Source organism: Peromyscus californicus, unplaced genomic scaffold, assembly GCF_007827085.1.
Source record: "Peromyscus californicus insignis strain IS unplaced genomic scaffold, ASM782708v3 Scaffold_7__1_contigs__length_154581171, whole genome shotgun sequence".
Classification (NCBI taxonomy): Eukaryota; Metazoa; Chordata; class Mammalia; order Rodentia; family Cricetidae; genus Peromyscus; species Peromyscus californicus.
This window is the reverse complement of record NW_026294595.1, coordinates 9691830-9709098: the sequence shown is the minus strand read 5'-3', so window position 1 is coordinate 9709098 and position 17269 is coordinate 9691830. Positions and strand designations below refer to the sequence as shown.

Genomic DNA, 17269 nt, shown 5'->3' with positions numbered 1-17269 from the left:
TTGTCCTCCAGTTACATACACATCAGGAAGCAGGTACTCACCAGGCCGTAAGAAGGAGGCTGACTGGTCTACAGAGTTTCAGGACAGCCAAAGCTACACAAAGAAACCTTGTCTTGAAAAACCAAAAAAAGGAGGCCGACACTCCAGGCTCTGGCTCTAGAGCAGTGAGGGCAGGCTTGGACATCACAGCCTGCTCCGGATGGCCTGAGTGTGCCATGTCCCCAATGGGTCTGCGCAGGGGACCACAGGGAAGCCAGTTTCCCATGGGCTGCTGCTGCAGCAGCCGCAGTGCTGGGTGGAGATGCAGAGCTCACAGTGGGCTGCTCACACTGTGTTCTGGTGTGAGTGCTGCTGTCAGGTCAGGTCAGGTAGCAGTGACCCTGCCAGGCAGTTGACTGTGAGGGTCCACAGTGGTCTGGGCGGCACCCTGGGAGAGCTTCTGGCCTGGCTATTCAGCTAGCCCTGCGCTCACTGACTGCCCTCTCCCACCAGGCACTATGAAATCCGGAGAAACGACGACATCATAAACTTCTTCAATGACTTCAGCGACCACCTGGCCGAGGAGGCCCTATGGGAACTCTCTCTGAAGATCAAACCCAGGAACATAACAAGGCGGAAAACAGACCGGGAGGAGAAAACCTAGGAGCAAGCTGGGTGTGAGAATGTCAAGGGTCCGGAGAGGACCTGGACCGTCCCAGCCTCGGAGCCTGTCCCCAGCTTGGCTGTGTGGCAGTACCACTCCTGCGGGCTGGTTTCCTGCCTCTCTCCCTGTGGCTGAAGCCTCAGGGTCCACAGTGAGCTGGCTGGCAGGCCTCAGGACTGGCTTGTGAACTGGCGGCCCCTGGTCTGGTTTTGTTTTCTGTTTGCTCTCCATGCTCCTTCCCGTTCCCTGCTGTTCTCCTGCAGCTGGGGAGCGACAGAGACCTGAGCAGCAGACTAGGGCAGTGGCAGGCTTCACCCTTCCCAAGGCTACCCTAGCCTTCTTAAGTGGCAGACAAGTGGAGGCCCCAGGACCCAGGCTGCCCTCCAGGGCTCCTGAAGTCAGGGGAGATAGAGCTGGGAGATGGGAGGCAGAAGGCAGAAAAGGGCCATGGCAGGAATCGTCTGCTGTCCATTCCCTGCCTTTTAACTATGGAGGATGGGGCGTGTAGACCTGGCCCAGAAGGTGTGGTGGGTGACAGGCAGCAGCCACAGAGCTGGCACTTGTCACAGTACTGGCCCCAGACCTGCCCTGCCGTGCCTGGCCGCTGGGGCTCACCTGTTCCACCGTGACAGGACCACCAGGAGCACCTTCCATCCTGTTGCGCCTGCCCACCGTGGGCCCAGCCCACCCCCAGCACGGCACTCTGGGATCAGGAAGAGGAGGCTCCGAGTGGATCAGAGAGTGAGGCTCTTTAGTGACCTAGGGAGAGGCAAGCAGCCCCTCCATGCTTGCTGTGTGCCTTAATGCCATCTCCTGTCCCTTCCAGGCCTATGGGCTTCCCTCCTACTCCACCCCATCCCTGAGCCAGCAGGTCCCCTAGTCCCTTTCTACACCCTGCAAATGTCTGGTGTCCCCGAGAAGGCTGAACAGGCCTGGAGTGTGAGTGCCTCCAGAGGCCTGACTCCAGGCAGGTACCCTTCCCCAGTATGGAGCCACCCACTGCTGCTGAGGTCGACAATCGAGGGCAAGATGTTCAGGGCTCAGTGCTGGCTGGGCTCTCCCAGCCCGTGGCTCCATGGCACCACTGGAGCTGGTTGGCAGGGTGCAGGTCAGAATCCAGATGTGCTGCTGGCCCTGCCCCATGCCTCCAGTTCACTTTTGCATGAACAAGCACCCATTTCTTCTGGTCGTGGGGCTTGGTCAAATGGACACCAGGATCTCTGTGCTTCCTCAGCCCAGTCATCACAGCGGAAGAGAAGACAGCAGCTGCTGGCCGGGTACAAGTTCGAAACAACTGTCGCTCTGAACCCCTCCTGGGTTTTTTTTAGCAGCTTTTATCAAAAGGAACTATGGGCTATTCCTCCCCCTCTCCTGTTTATTTGTGATGTAAATAGAGGGGGGGCATCTGTGAACAGCCCCTTGGCTGGCTCCCTCTGGCAGCCACCGGGCAGGTTGTTTAAGGAGTGTGTGTGCGTGTGGAGTCAGGCTTGTGCGCAGTCGTGTGGGTCTTTGGTTTGTTTCTCCTTTGCAGGTCCTTTCATTTCAGTCTCTGCCTCCTGCCCTCAGCAGCTCGGAGTGCTCGGTGTGAGTGGGGGCACTGTGCACGCAGGGCCCTTCCTCCAGCCGCCTTCTGTAGCCCAGGCTGTCAAGACTAGCCTGCTGGTGCCACAGCAGGCAGTGCGTCTGTGGTCTGCATCCGTGGGTTCCCAAGCATGAGCTGGGCTGAAGGGAAGGCTCACCTTCCAGATCCAGGAAAACCAGGGCCTCCTGTAGTCCTGGGAGTCAGGACAGTGAGGTGTGATGTGTGGGTTTAACTTATTAGCCAACAGGCTTCCCTAGTCACCTGCCTCTGGCTGAGGCTGAGCCCAGTGCTCACTGCAGCCTGGCTTCCACGTGTCTTTTCTCGGGGGTGGGGGGCTGGGAGAGCTGTGGAGATCAGTCTCTGTAGGCATACTGAATGCCATGGACAATTTGGTTCTCAGCAGAGGCCAGCCCTTACCTGCGGGTTTGGTATGGCCAAGACTAGGGCAAGCAAATGCCACATCTGGCTGACCCTTGAACCGAAACACCTGCCTAATGCCTCCCAGTGTGATGCTGTAATATAAATCCCCCCACTAATCTGTCCAACAGTGGCATCTTCCTACAGACATTACAAGCGCGTAACTTTTATATGAAAAAATAAACAGACAAAAGCCCGTCTGATGCCATGTCTATGCCAGGCTTTCTGTGCCAGGCTGAACTGGGCCAGTCCCTGCCTGTTTGTGACCTAGCTGAAGGGGAAGGGTGAGGTGGGGCTCTGATAGGCATTCTGTCCTCAGACCCACTCTTGTGGCTGTGGTCTAATCTAAAATCTACTCTGGCTGAGTAAACGATGACGTCCCCGGCCACCGCCCCTGTTCATAGCCTCAGGGATGTTCAAACTGAGAGGAAACTGGAAAATGGCTTAGTGGGTGCAGGCACTGACCACTCTGACAACCTGATTCAGTCACTGGGACCCATGAGGTATAAGGAGAGAACCGACTCCTGGAAGGTGTCCTGTGACTGCACACACATACACGTGAGAAAAATAAAAAATACACAAGCATCATGCACAGGTAAGAGCTGCGCCCCCCTGCCCTGTGAGAGGAATGGCCAGGGTAGATTCAGGCTGCAAAGCTCTGCCTCCATGGTGCCTTCTGCAGGTCATTCCTATAACTTTCCCAGTATGAGTGCTGAGGAAAGCCATGAAATGCCCTCAGACCTTGAGAATGAAGTACCACACCCAGGAGGACAGCACACAGCCAGCCCTTGATGCTAAAGAGATGAAGTCAGAGAGATGGCTCAGCAGTTAAGAGCACTGGCTATTCTTGCTGAAGACCTGGGTTCAATTCCCAGCACCCACATGGTGTCTAACAGCTGTCTGTAACTCCAGTTCCAGGGGATCCAGTGCTCTCTTCTGACCTTTTCTGGCACCAGGATTGCAAATAGTGTGTGCATATACAACACTCACACACAAAAATCTAAAATTTTAAAAAAATGGAGTCTGAGCCACACTTGGTAAGTGGTACACATCTTTAATCCCAGCACTTGGGAGGCAGAAGCAGGTAGATCTCTGTGATCTCCAGGCCAACCAGGGCTACCCAGTGAAACCTTGTCTCAAAAAAAAAAGGTCTGGATACCATAGCAACAGAATTCATTTTATAACCTTCCTGTTGATACAGGAAAATCACTCGTGAAATCTGACATCTATGTGGTATATTTTTTAATGCTTTAAAATCTAAACCTACAGCACTTGGTTAATTTTTTTTAATCTTTTTTACAAAGGTAAAAAATTGGAAGGAAACCTTCCTTCTGAGATCAAAAGGCAGCTTGCCATCCACACTTCTGTTCAGTATTACAGTGCTTGCAATCCTAGTCAATGCAATAAAACAAGGAAAATGCCGGGTGGTGGCGGTGGCCTTTAATCCCAGCACTCAGGAGGCAGAGGCAGGTGGATCTCTGTGAGTTCGAGGCCAGCCTGGGCTACAGAGTGAGTTCCAGGAAAGGTACAAAGCTACACAGAGAAACCCTGTCTCGGGGAGGGGGGAAAAAAAGAAAAGAAAAACACATATGGGATTAAACACTGAAAAGGTAAACCATGAATGGATTACAGCATCATGTGAACATAAACTTCAGCAGACCTGTCAGACTTAAGTGGGCTTTAAAAGGAGAGAAAACTAAGGATTTGAGTTCAAATAGCTTAAAGAATAGTGTAGAGATGGTTTTGAAACATGCTAGAATCCACACATAAAACTAAAAAGCACTCAGAGGGAAGTGTTGTAAAAGACCTGTATGTAAGGGCTGAGTGTGTAGCTCAGTAGTAAGGTGCTTGCCTAGCATGGAAAGGCCCTAGGTTCAATCCCTGATACCATACCACATGCAAAAAGAACCATATACCTAAGGTCAGACATGTTGTGAAGATGTCAGTTGCCAGGTGTGGGTACACCGTGTAGCCTCAGCTACATACTGAGACTCCCAAAATAGTCCCTCACCCTCAGTTAACCACTGGTGTGAAACAGTTACTGTTAAAATCCCAATAGTGTGTGTGCAATGCACATGTGTAAACAGAGGCAGAGCCTTTTGTCCAGCCGCCCAGTCCCAAATAAACACACAAAAGCTTATTTTAATTACAGAATGTTTGAGCGATGGCTCAGGCTTATGACTAACTAGCTCTTACATTTAAATTAACCCATTTCTATTCTATGTATTGCCACGTGGCCATGACTTTACCAGTCCTCTGGCATCTTGCTTCTTGGGCGGATGGTTCTCATCTCTCTCAACTCCACTCCTCTTCATCCCAGTCCTCAGTTTGATTGTCCCGCCCAACCTTATCCTGTCTTGTCATTGGCCAAACAGCTTTATTATCAACCAATGAGAGCAACAGATATTCACAGTACAGAAGGATCGTCCCATAGCACACGTATCTGCACGGGTGTGGTGGCCAGAGACTGACATTAGATGTTATCTTCAATTATTAGCCTCCCTTTTTTTAAAGATTTATTTTTACCTGGCATAGTGCTGCACGCCTTTAATCCCAGCACTCGAAGAGGCGGATGGATCTCTGTGAGTTTGAGGCTAGGTCTGTAGCACATATCCTAATGGGTCTTAATTAAAACCCAGAGTCAGATATAGGGGTAAATGCTGAAAGATCAGAGAGACAAAAGAGCAAGCCACAGCCACCACCCCTTACCTCACCAACTCCTCAGCCTGAAAGAGACTGAGCTCCTGTCTCCTCCCACCTTATATTCCTCTCTCCACCCAGCTGTATCACTTCCTGTCTCCACCTCCCTAGTGGTGGGATTAAAGGTGAGAGACACCAAGTGCTGGCCTCAAAGGTGTGTGCCACCACTGCCTGGCCTCTATGGATGACTAGTGGCTTAGCTCCACACTCTGATCTTCAGACAAGATTTATTTGTTAGATCACAAAATATCACCACACAGGTCTACAAAGTGAGTTCTAGAACAGTGTGCTACACAGAAAAACCTTGTCTTGATTAAAAACAATTTTATGTCTGTGGCATTTGTCTTGGGGCTGGAGAGATAGCCCTGAGGCTAAGAGCACTGGCTGCTCTTACAGAGGTCCTGAGTTCAATTCCCAACAACCACATGGTGGCTCACAACCATCTGTAATGAGATCTGGTGCCCTCTTCTGGTGTGCAGGCATACATGCAGGCAGAACACTGCATAATAAATAAATCTTAAAAAGAACTCTAGCACTCTTAACCACTGAGGCATCTTCTAGCTAGACAGATCTTTATTATTAAAGTACATATATAAATCTTATTACTTCTGTCACTTTCTTTTCTTTTTTGAGACAGGGTTTCTCTGTGCAGCCCTAACTGTCCTGGAACTTACTCTGGCCTCAACTCCTAGAGATCCACCTGTCTCTGCCTCCCAAGTGCTGGAATTAAAGGTATGAACCACTCCCACCTGGCTTCTGTCACTATTATGAGCAGTATTTTGAATTTTTCAACTTACAAGCAGTTATGGTTGATTTCTGTATATTTATTTTATATCTAGTCACTTCACTGAGTTGCCTTCTGTTTGTTTTTTCATGGTATTCTAGCTACAGAATCTTGTCTTCTGATTTTCTTTTCCTTTAACACACTTTATTTGTGTGTGTGAGTGCATGTATAATGGGCAGCTGTGCTCCTGTGGAGCTCAGGGGACAACTCTGAGAAGTTGCCTCTCTCCTTCCACCATGCACATTCTGGGGATTAAACTTAGGCTGTCAGCCTTGGTGGCCAATGCCTTTACCTAACAAGCTACCACCCTTTAACTGCTGAGCCATCCCACTGTACCTGTGTTCACACCCAGTGCTGAGCCATCCCTCTATACCTGTGTGTTCACACCCAGTGCTGAGCCATCCCACTGTACCTGTGTGTTCACACACACAGCTGAGCCATCCCTCTGTACCTGTGTGTTCACACACAGTGCTGAGCCATCCCTCTATACCTGTGTGTTCACACACAGTGCTGAGCCATCCCTCTATACCTGTGTTCACACACAGTGCTGAGCCATCCCTCTATACCTGTGTGTTCACACACACAGCTGAGCCATCCCTCTATACCTGTGTGTTCACACACAGTGCTGAGCCATCCCTCTATACCTGTGTTCACACACAGAGCTGAGCCATCCCTCTATACCTGTGTTCACACACAGTGCTGAGCCATCCCTCTATACCTGTGTGTTCACACACAGTGCTGAGCCATCCCTCTATACCTGTGTTCACACACAGTGCTGAGCCATCCCTCTGTACCTGTGTGTTCACACACAGAGCTGAGCCATCCCTCTATACCTGTGTTCACACACAGTGCTGAGCCATCCCTCTATACCTGTGTTCACACACAGTGCTGAGCCATCCCTCTATACCTGTGTTCACACACAGTGCTGAGCCATCCCTCTATACCTGTGTTCACACAGTGCTGAGCCATCCCTCTACACCTGCGTATTCACACACAGTGCTGAACCACCTCCTCTGTTTCTCACACTTCAGACTCCACTTCCTTGTTTTTCCTATCTGCTTCACTTTCACAACAGCGTTGAGTAACGGACACTGGAGCTCTCATGGTAAGATCCTGATGCAGGTACCCTTGACAGTTTTATTAACGCAAGGTGTTCCGAGCAGCAACAGAAGAGCCAGGAAGCTCATTAATCACGCAGAGCTTCAAGCTGCAGTTACAGCCCCACTGCAGTTGAACATGATTCCCGCAGGTGACTCACAGCACCTCCACAGGAGCAGCCTTCTAGACATCTTTCCACCATGACTTATTTAAAAGGTGTGAGAGAATGGCGGAGTTGGCTGTTGGGTGCTATGAGGTATCTTTGAGGCATCTACCAGCCCCCAAATTCTTTTCCTCCTCTTTGTGGCTCTCATGCATTTTGAAGGTCAAGTTCTTGGTTCCAGAGCAACCCTGTATCCTGGATTTCCATAATGCTCACTGCAGACTTCCTTGTTCCAGGCTCCGCCCCCTGGAGGAGGGCTGGGCTTCCGCTTCAGTAGTCTGCAGTAGTTGTTGGCAGGCAGCAGGAAAGGAGGAGAGGCCAGCCTGTGTGTAAGCCTCCTGTGGGTTTTTTTGTTTTTTTTTTTTTTTTGTTTTTTCGAGACAGGGTTTCTCTGTAGTTTTGCGCCTTTCCTGGAACTCACTTTGTAGACCAGGCTGGCCTCGAACTCACAAAGATCCGCCTGCCTCTGCCTCCCGAGTGCTGGGATTAAAGGCGTGCACCACCACCGCCGGGCTCCTCCTGTGCTTTTAAGATCCATCCTAGTGCCCTCCTCACAGATGGATGGGACTCCTGTGACAACAGTCTTTCTCACAGCCACCTGGACTTGACCCCAGGGCACATGATGTGAGGACGGCCATGTATCATTCTACAGGTGTCTCACAGCATCTGGGGTGCCCTGATCTGAGAGCACTCCCCAGTCGGGACAGCTGTCCCCAACTGGGGGCCCAGCTGACCCTTTTTAGTTTTGAGACAGTCTCATGTAGCACAGGCTCGCCTCTAACATTCAGTGTAGCCAGGGATGCCCTTGAACTGTTCCTTCTGCTCAAGTTCTGGGATTACAGATGTGCACCACCATACCCCACTTGTGTAGTGCTGGGGAGGGAACGAGGGGCTTTGTGCGTGCATTCAACGATTTGAAACATCTTCAACCCCTCAGCTGACCGACTTGGGTCAATGACTGTAAAGGAACGAGTAGGAAGCTGGGGCAGGGAAGGGCAGAAGCCGGAAGCCTCAAACAGCCACCAGAAGCCAGAGGCAGTAAGGAAATACATTTATAGAAAAATGGCTCTCGGGGAATGAGGCATCCTGTGTAAGTGTGGGCCTCAGACAGCTCGGAGAAGGGCAGGCAGTGGACCTGGGACTCAGCTGCACACAGATGGAAGACAGAAAGTAGCAGTGTCCTCTGAAGTGGTGACAGGAATTCTGTCACTCCTTGTTGACTGACCACAGCATTCTGATCTCTCCCAGCATGGCAAGGGTGCAGGACCAGGCAGGAACTCCCAGGGAGAGCAGCACTCCTCTCCACTCTCCCAGGGAGGGCGAGTAGGACTAGAGCCAGATCCTGAGCTAGGCTGGAGGTGGCCATGTCCTCTGGAAGGCTCTGAAGATGGTGAGTTTAGTCTTCTGTGTTCTCCAGGAGTAAAGGTGAAGGCAGGCAGCCCAGGAAGACTTCCAGGCCCGTGTCCCTCAGATTAGGATCCCACCCAAGGCCTCAGTGGACCACCCATGGACAGGGCTTCTGAGCCCACCTCCCCTTTGCCCTGTATGAGCAACAGCTAGCCCCAGTGGGCATCAGGGTCCACCCAAAGGGAACAACCTGGCCTGCAAGTCCTGGGCCTCACTCAGGGGAGGTAGAGGGCCACCACCACATAGATGACCCAGCTGGTGGACACAAAGACCCCGAAGAGCAGGCTGAAGAGTACAAGTGAGCGGGCCTTCCTCGAAGCCTCCTCCGCCTGGGCCAAGTCACCCCTGCCCAGGGCTGCTCGAGTCTGTAACAAGACATCCCAGGGTGGGATACATCAACAGTGATCCCCTTCTATCCCCCCCAAACCCCACCAGCACACCTTAAAGACCAGGCCCATGCCTCGAGCCAGACCCTGGCAGCCTGGGAGTATTGGGACCCAGCCCCACAGCTCACAGAGGTGCAGGAGTGGTGACAGAGGCCCCTCTAGCACTAAATGTCCCCAGGCTCCTCTCATGCCACCTCAGAGCAGCTCTCAAATGGGGCTCACTGCACCCCACTTTGCTGACATGAAAGCTCAACAGACTTAAACGGCCTCCCTGGGCCACACGGCTGGTGGTGAAGCCACAATCCACTGTCCCAGCGCTGAGCTGCTTGGTCCCCTTAGTCCTGGCTGGTGCTAACCTGGAACTGAGACTTCCCCCCACTTCCCAGCAAGGCCAGACTGTTACCTGCAAGCACAGCCCCCCCCCACCCCACCCCACACCCAAGGCTTGCCTTCTGTCAATCAGAATGTCATGGCACCTTCATCAATGAGTCCCCTGGGCCTAACCCAGTGCCAGGTATGTGGACAGTAACGGAGGGAAGGTGAGGGGGGCAGATACTGGTGAGATAGAGGGGGGATGGAGATAGATAATTGTGCAAATGAATGAACAGGGAGAGAGGCAGGTGACTAGAAAATGGGAGGTGGGTGAGCGGAAAGGCAGGTGAAGCAGGTAAGCAGATGGGTTGATAGAGGACAGATGGGTGGAGGGTGGGAGGCTGAATTGATAGAGGAGGAGGGAGAGTGGAGGAAGAAGGGGGAACAGGTGAGGAGTTGTGAGCCAGTGAGAGAGAGGTGTGGACAGGCAGAGGGCAGCTAGACAGAGGGGCAGTTGAGGCAGCTGAATTGATATGCAGACTATAGGCTGCCAAAATACCTCAACAGGGCTGGGCAACACCTTGGGCCTCATCAATCATTTATGCCTTTTTTGTTTTAGAACTTGCCAGAACAAATCTTTAGTAATGAAGGTCATGGGGGGGGGGGGGGGACCAGACAAGAAAGGCCAGGTCCTACAACAGGGCTTATTCCTGGGTCCGGCCCAGCTGCTGGGTGGGACCCCTACAGGTCCCCAGAAGGGCAGAGGCTTCTGTCTTATGGCTGTGTCCCTCCCGGTCACCTACCTCATGGGAGTACACAATGGCAATAAGCCCTGTGAGCAGGCAACAGAACAGGGTCACCAGCACCGACTCCATCATGAAGTCCTTGGGCAGAGGCCTGTGCTCCACCTGCATGGGGGCAGGCCCACCGGCCATGGGGCTGCCATACTGTGGGACAGAGGCACTTACATGAAAAACCAGGGAAGAACCCCCTTCCCTCCTCACACCCACCCCAGGCCCCAGGAGTCCTCTCATCTCTGCCCCCCCACACACACACACTGCCTAGCCCAGGGCTGGCCACGGGGATGTCTTATCGCCAGGGAGCTGTAAAGACCGGGGGCTTCCACCTCTCCTCCACTGGCAACCCACAGCCGGCCGGCCTGCCTGTTTGTCAGGAGGGTCTCTTTATGTAGACCAGGCTGGCTTGAAACTCAGATTCTCCAGCCTCTGCTGGGATTAAAAGCCTGTACCACCGTAGTCCTGGTACTTAGGAGGTGGAGGCAACAGGATCAGGCATTCTCAACTACATAGTTAGTTCCAGGCCAGCCTGAGCTACATAAGACCTTGTCTGTAATTTTTGTTTGTTTGTTTAAAGCCAGGTGGTGGTGCACACTTTTAATCCCAGCACTCAGGAGGCAGAGCAAATGAATTTCTGTGAGTCGAGGCCAGCCTGGTCTACAGAGTTAGTTCCAGGACAGGCAGGGCTGTTACACAGAGAAACCTTGTCTCGAAAAAAAAAGTTTTTATTATTTTTCTTTCCATCAGGCTATCACCTCACATTCACTCCTTTGGGGCCTTCATCACTGATGTCACCTTCCTTACTCCTCTTACCACCACAGCAAACCCATCCTTCCCAAAACATCTGGCTTGGCCACTCCGCAGCCCGTGCCCAGTGTCATTCCTGGCCAGCTCCTATTCATGCTTAGGAACCCTGCTTGTTTGTCGCTTGTCTCCATCTCGAGAAATCTCTCGCCACCTATGTGCAGATCTGCCATGGGACATGCTCTCACCGCCGGGAAGGGGAAGGAGGCTCCGGCAGCAGCGGCGGGTGGGAAGAGCGGGCCAGGCGGCGGCGGGTAGAGTGCGGCGGGCCCGGGCGCCGGCTGGAACAGCACCGGCACCTGCGGGAAGGGCGGGTAGAGCAGCGCCACTGCCTTGGGGTCCGGCGGCGCGTAGGGCGGGGGCTCGCCCACGAAGCCGATGGGCGGAACGGTGCCGCCGGTGGCCTTGGGCATGGGTCCTGCCTCGCTCGACGCAGATGCGGGTTCTGGGTCCCCCCGGACCGGATCGCTGCCCTCTGCGGCCGCGGCTCCATCCTCGTCCGGTCCCGCGTCTTCATCCAGCAGCTGCGGGCGGCGCGGGAGCTGAGGGAGCGCCGGCTGCGAGGGACTACGCGGGTCCTCGGCGGTTGGAGGGTCCTCCGAGGCTGCGGAGCTGTCGCCCCCCTTGGCGTCAGGACCTGGGGAGAAAGGCAGGGCTGTGACGCCGGGCTGATGATCCCCCAGCCCAGCTGCCCCCAGAGCGCAGGGGAGGGACCCAGTGCGTCTCTCCAGGCAGCCAGGATTCCAGACCAATGCTCCCACCACCCCACCCCATGAGGTTCCTTTGGTGGTGCCTCCTCTTGAACCGAGGCAGAGCCCGACAATACTTTCTCTGACCTAGGGGACATTGACAGAGCACAAGCCGGAACTTAAAACACCGTGTCTTTGAGTCACCAGAGCTTGGGGAGGGGTCCTCAGTGACGGTAGTAGAGGATCTGCTCTCCCAGTGACCAAGAAGTTCTGAACGTGAAGGAAGGGAAACTCACAATGCCCAGGGTACGGGACATACTGACGCCTCAGCTCTTAGCAATGAGAAGGGTTTGTCGGTGGTGTGTCCGCTGTGCGACCATGAAAACCTGAGCTCAATCCCCAGAACCTGCATAAAAATCATGGCAGAAGTTTTCCCTCCCAACGATGGAGACTAGCCGGTCTCTGGGGCTCACTGGCCAGCCAGCCACCTTAGCCTAATTGATGATTAATAGCCAGTGAGACACTCAACAACAGAGTAGGAAGCTCCAGAGATAATACGTGAAGCTGACCTATGGCCTCCCCTCTTGGGAAAAGAATAAGGGCAAAAACATTCATGATAGAAAAGTTCATGCTGCGTGTTTTAAGCACACTTTTAAAAACTGTATTTTTTTTATATGCATGAGTGTTTTACCTGCATGGATGTCTGCGCATCATATGCATGCAGTGCCTGTGGAGGCCAGAAGAGGGCATTGGACCCTCTGGAGCTGGAGTTACAGATGGTTGTGAACTGCCGGATGGGTGCTGAGAAATGAACCAGGGTCCTCTGTGAGAGCAGCAAGTGCTCTTAACCCCTGAGCCATCTCTCCAGACCTAGCCATACTTTTTAAAAAAGCTTGTCTCTCCAGCTGATTACAACTAAAACCCCTGAGATAAAACACAAAAGCCACCAGAGGACACTGGAAGTGAGAACCGCAGGTAGGCGCCTCACCTCCTGCTCCCTGCTAGCCCAGAGCCCAGGATAAAGGAATGGCCCAGCAGGAAGAACAGAGGGGAGATTCTGGACTTCCTGAGCACTGCATGGGAGCTGAGCCACCAGCTGATTCCTTTGCCCTTGACTGTTTCTGGTCCTGGAGGACTCCAAGTCCTGAACAATCAGGGACGCTTTGACACTCTAGAATTAATCCCTACAAGTATGGAATGCAGCCCTGAGCAGCAGGTGTAGAGACAGACCCACACACTAGCACAGGAAGTCTGAGAGATGAGCCCACTATGGAAAGAAGCCACACACAGTGAACCAGAACGGACCGAGCTGAGTATGGAACACATCACCAGGGAATCACAACAGAGCTGAGAGGCAACACGGACAGCCTCAGCACCCAGGGCCCAAACCCCAATAATCTGCACTGCGAAGAATTAGGACAGTGTGAGCATTCTTCAAGAAAAGCCAAAGAGGGGCGGGGACCAACAAGCCGTGCCATCCCAGGACTCAAGAGACTGAGGAAGAAGAATTGCTGCAAGTTCAAGTCCAGCCGGGGCTACAAGACCCTATCTCAAAAACAGGAAGAAAGGCCAGCTGGATGGCTCTACATGGTAGAGCTTGCCTCTGGGTCTCGAGTTCAATCCCCAAGACCCACACGGTAGAAGAAGAGAAAAGACCCCTGCAAACTGTCCTCTGACATCCTCTGTGAACGATGGGCAAACACGCGCCCATGCTCCCGCACTCACTCTCACGCACGTGTGAGCACACACAGACAGCATAAAGAGAGGAGGAGGAGAAAGACCAACAACAACAACAACAAAAATACATAAATAAAAGTAAAGGAAAACCAACAAGCCTGGCATGGTGGCGCACACCTTCAAGACAGAAGCAGGTAGATCTCTGTGAGTTCGAGACCATCCTGGTCTACAGAGTGAGTTTCAGGCCGGGCAGCGGTGGCGCACGCCTTTAATCCCAGCACTCTGGAGGCAGAGCCAGGCGGATTTCTGTGAGTTCAAGGCCAGCCTGGGCTACAGAGCGAGATCCAGGACAGCACCAAAACTACACAGAGTAAACCATGTCTTGAAAACAAACAAACAAACAGAGTGAGTTTCAGGATAGCCAGGACTACATAAAGAAACCCTATCTTGAAAACCACACACACACACACACACACACACACACACAAAATAAATAAATAAATAAATAAAAATAGTAACACCTACCGACTCTGATACCCAGACACTGCAATTATAAAAAAAAAAAAAAAAGCATCCATGTTCTACAAAGTAAAGAGAAACACTTGGGAGCCAAGTTGCAAGTTTGTGTGTTTATTTTTGGTTTTTCGAGACAAGGTTTCTCTCTGTGAACTTTCCTGGAACTTTCCTGGAACTCACTCTGTAGCCCAGGCTGGTCTTGAACTCAGAGATCCACCTGGCTCTGCCTCCCGAGTGCTGGGATTAAAGGTGTGTGCCACCACTGCCTGGCACCAGGTTGCGATTTTAAACTAAATTTTAAATTATCTGAATTTCATTTATTGAGACAAGTTCTCACTATGTGTCCCTAGCCTGTGCCCTGGCATGATGGGGGCTTGAGGAGTATCTGATACTTGAAGAGATCACAACACACATTCTACTATGTTTGGTCTGATGTATTTGAACAATACCTCAGAGTTAAAACATTAGGAAAACTTGCTAAAGGCTGGGATGTAGTTCTGTGGTAGAGAACTTGCCGGGCATTCCTGGGACCCTGGGTTCTATCTTCCATATTGGAGGGAGGAAGGGGAGGGAGGATGAATGGAAATGTTTATGAAATTTGGGGTTTTGGGGGTGTTTTTTGTTTTTCCAAGACAGGTTTTTCAGTGTAGCCCTGGCTGTCTCGGAGCTCACTTTGTAGACCAGGCTGGCCTTAAACTCAAGAAATCCGGGGCTGGAGAGATGGCTCAGCGGTTAAGAGCACTGGCTATTCTTCCAGAGGTCCTGAGTTCAATTCCCAGCAACCACATGGTGGCTCACAACCATCTGTAATGAGATCTGGTGCCCTCTTCTGGCCTGCAGGGATATGTGCAGACAGAACACTGTATACATAATAAATAAATAAATCTTTGGGCTGGAGATATGGCTCAGAGGTTAGAAGCACTGGCTGTTCTTCAAGAGGTCCTGAGTTCAAATCCCAGCAACCACATGGTGGCTCACAACCATCTGGAATGAGGTCTTGCGCCCTCTTCTGGTCTGCAGGGATACATGCAGACAGAGCACTGTATATGTAATAAATAAATCTTTAAAAAAAAAAAAAAAAGAAATCCACCTGCCTCTGCCTCCTGAGCGCTGAGATCAAAGGCACGGGCCACCATCCCCGGGCTGTAAAAGTTTTTTAAAATCACGTGCACCTCCGAGGGATGTTGGGTAAGTGCACTTGCTAAACACACAAGAGGACCTGGGTTCATATCCACAGCACCCACAGAAAAAGCAGGGGTCTGTGGGAAATGGGGGTGTACACCAGAAACCCCAGTGCTGTGGGGGATGGAGATAGGAGGATGGCTGAAAATTTCTGAGCCCCAGTAAGAAACCCCCTCTGAGGGAATAAGGCAGCAAGTGCTAAACACACCTGAAGTCCACCTCTGGCCTCTATGCTCACTGTCAGCCCACTAGTTCACACACGTGCATATACAGAGTTAGACAGACACATACACCCACACCCACACACACACCACTGGCACGTTGGAGCTCCTCCCTTCTCTTGTAGGGAAATCCTTCAGCCGCCACTGCCAGTGAGCCAAAGTGAGCCTACTCCTGGACAGACGAGAAACAGCCTGTCGCCAGGAGCCCCACCCTACCCCACCCCCGCCTGTGTGGTCTGGCCTCAGAACCTGACACCCACCACTCTGGGCCTCTTTCCAAACCAACCATAAAATAAGGATAGATAATGGCAATCGCAGTGGCACACTAATGACAGAGAGCGGTTGACCGGGCCCTGGGGTCAGGTCCTCCCCGCGTGTTGAGACTCCTTTAACAGACCAGAGCACCAAGCGCCCAGCAAGCACTTCAGCGAGTTAAAGTCACTGCAGAAGGAGCCAAGGAGCCGGTCCCTCCAGGAAGCGTCACAGAAACGCCAGGCCACTGCCCCAGTTATCATAACAAAAACCTCAGTTTCCCTGGGTCCCGCCAGCACAAATACCTGGCCTGATGGCACGGAGATAGGGGCCTCTGAGTAAATAAATCCACTGGCTGCGCCCGGCTCTGCGGCCTGGAGTTCTCGAGTTCTCGACACCCGAGCCTGAGGCGACAGTCCAGCTGAGACAGGGGAGGGGATGGGGCTACTCCAAGGCCTGGGTGTTCTAGAAGGGGGCGGGGCACAATGGAATTCTGCTAGTCAGCCCAGCATCCTCTATAGTGGGTGCAGCGGATGCGAGGGGCACCCGGAGCGCATGATCGCGATCCTGCATGGATCCCAGCACCACCCGACGCCCCTCGAACCTGGGACTCCCCAGTGAGTGTGAGGATGCAGTTTCGGCCCCCGGGGTCCCCCGCTTGGATGTGTGGCCACGATGGGACCCTACCACGGAGCATCCACGCCTACCCACCCACCCGGCGTGGACCCAGTCTCCAATCCAGCCTGTGAAATCTTCCCAACTGCGGCTCTGCGTGCTCCTTGCTGGTTCACCCTAATTGAGGGGCCTCAGCCTGGTCCCGGGGGTGAACAAAGCAAGCATACGCCGGACGCAGCCAGGAGAGTCTGGGTGGAAAATGCAGAGCCATTTACTGCTGCCAGGGCACCTGCTGTTTACTGGGGGCCCGTTCTTCCTCCCCAGATGTCCCGCAGCGATGCAAAAGAGTATTTCCAAACTTTCCGCTGCAACCTCTTGGCTCCCGGGCTCTGGACGCGCGAGTGCCCGACCCCAATGTCGCCTCGCTTCTGCCTGCGCCCTCAGTTTCTGCGCTTTTCCCCCTGTACCCGGCACCCCTCACCTGCCTCCATGGCGGGATCAGCGTGGGTGCGCGCGGGCTGCACTGCTCTCGGCCTCGAGCCTGGGTCCGCCCCACTCGGTTGACGGTGCCGGCTCGGGTTTCCTGGTGCCCGCTGCACGACAGGTTAATAATTGACCGCCTTGTTTGTCCACGGCTGTGTCAACACGTCACTCCCTCGCGCCCTGGCGCTTGCAACCCACTCTGCGTCCTCCCGGTTTGGGCCAGTTAGCGCTGCGGCGGACCCCGAGGGCAAGATCCGCTCCGTGGAGCCGTAATTGAGCCCTTTGCGGAGTTGCAGGGTCTGGAGTGTGTGTGTGTGGGGGGGGGGGGGGGGGGGGTGAACATAAAAAAAAATGGGGCAAGAAGGAGGCACGTGCAATTCCCACAGGGTTGGGTAGAGCCAGGAGAGAGACCATAGGGAGAGGGGAGGCATGGGCCAAAAGCAAGATAGTAGAGCCAAGTCTTTTTGCATCGGCTTCGGGCTCCCTGCCCCAGAGAAGCCAGGAGTGCAGATTTCCTGTAAGGGCTGACGTTTAGAACAAC

General features: G+C 53.0%; 2 protein-coding genes across 12 annotated transcripts in view; one reads left to right on the top strand and one right to left on the bottom strand.

Moving 5' to 3' along the window:
- Positions 1–2838, top strand: part of Rapgef1 (Rap guanine nucleotide exchange factor 1) — a 122452-nt gene extending 119614 nt beyond the window's left edge. For all 11 annotated transcript variants that reach the window (XM_052726331.1, XM_052726335.1, XM_052726333.1 and 8 more), the window contains one exon: positions 493–2838. In XM_052726331.1, the coding sequence (XP_052582291.1) occupies positions 493–643 (151 nt within the window). In that variant the 3' untranslated portion in view covers positions 644–2838. The remainder of the gene's footprint in view (positions 1–492) is intronic.
- Positions 1108–16937, bottom strand: Prrt1b (proline rich transmembrane protein 1B). The gene is made up of 4 exons (XM_052726341.1): positions 16727–16937; positions 11282–11730; positions 10296–10439; positions 1108–9159 (listed from the first exon to the last, which is right to left on the bottom strand). Exons 1-4 carry the CDS (start codon positions 16734–16736, stop codon positions 9010–9012), a joined length of 753 nt encoding a protein of 250 aa, XP_052582301.1. The 5' UTR covers positions 16737–16937; the 3' UTR covers positions 1108–9009.
- Positions 16938–17269: the final 332 nt, after the last annotated feature.

Bases quoted from the DNA above. Each gene is read 5' to 3' on its own strand.
- Prrt1b (XM_052726341.1), bottom strand. The intron at 10,440-11,281 runs GTGAGAGCATGT...TCTGTCCCACAG, and splicing joins CCTCCTTCCCCTTCCCGGCG to TATGGCAGCCCCATGGCCGG. The intron at 9,160-10,295 runs GTAGGTGACCGG...GTCTTGTTACAG, and splicing joins CCATTGTGTACTCCCATGAG to ACTCGAGCAGCCCTGGGCAG.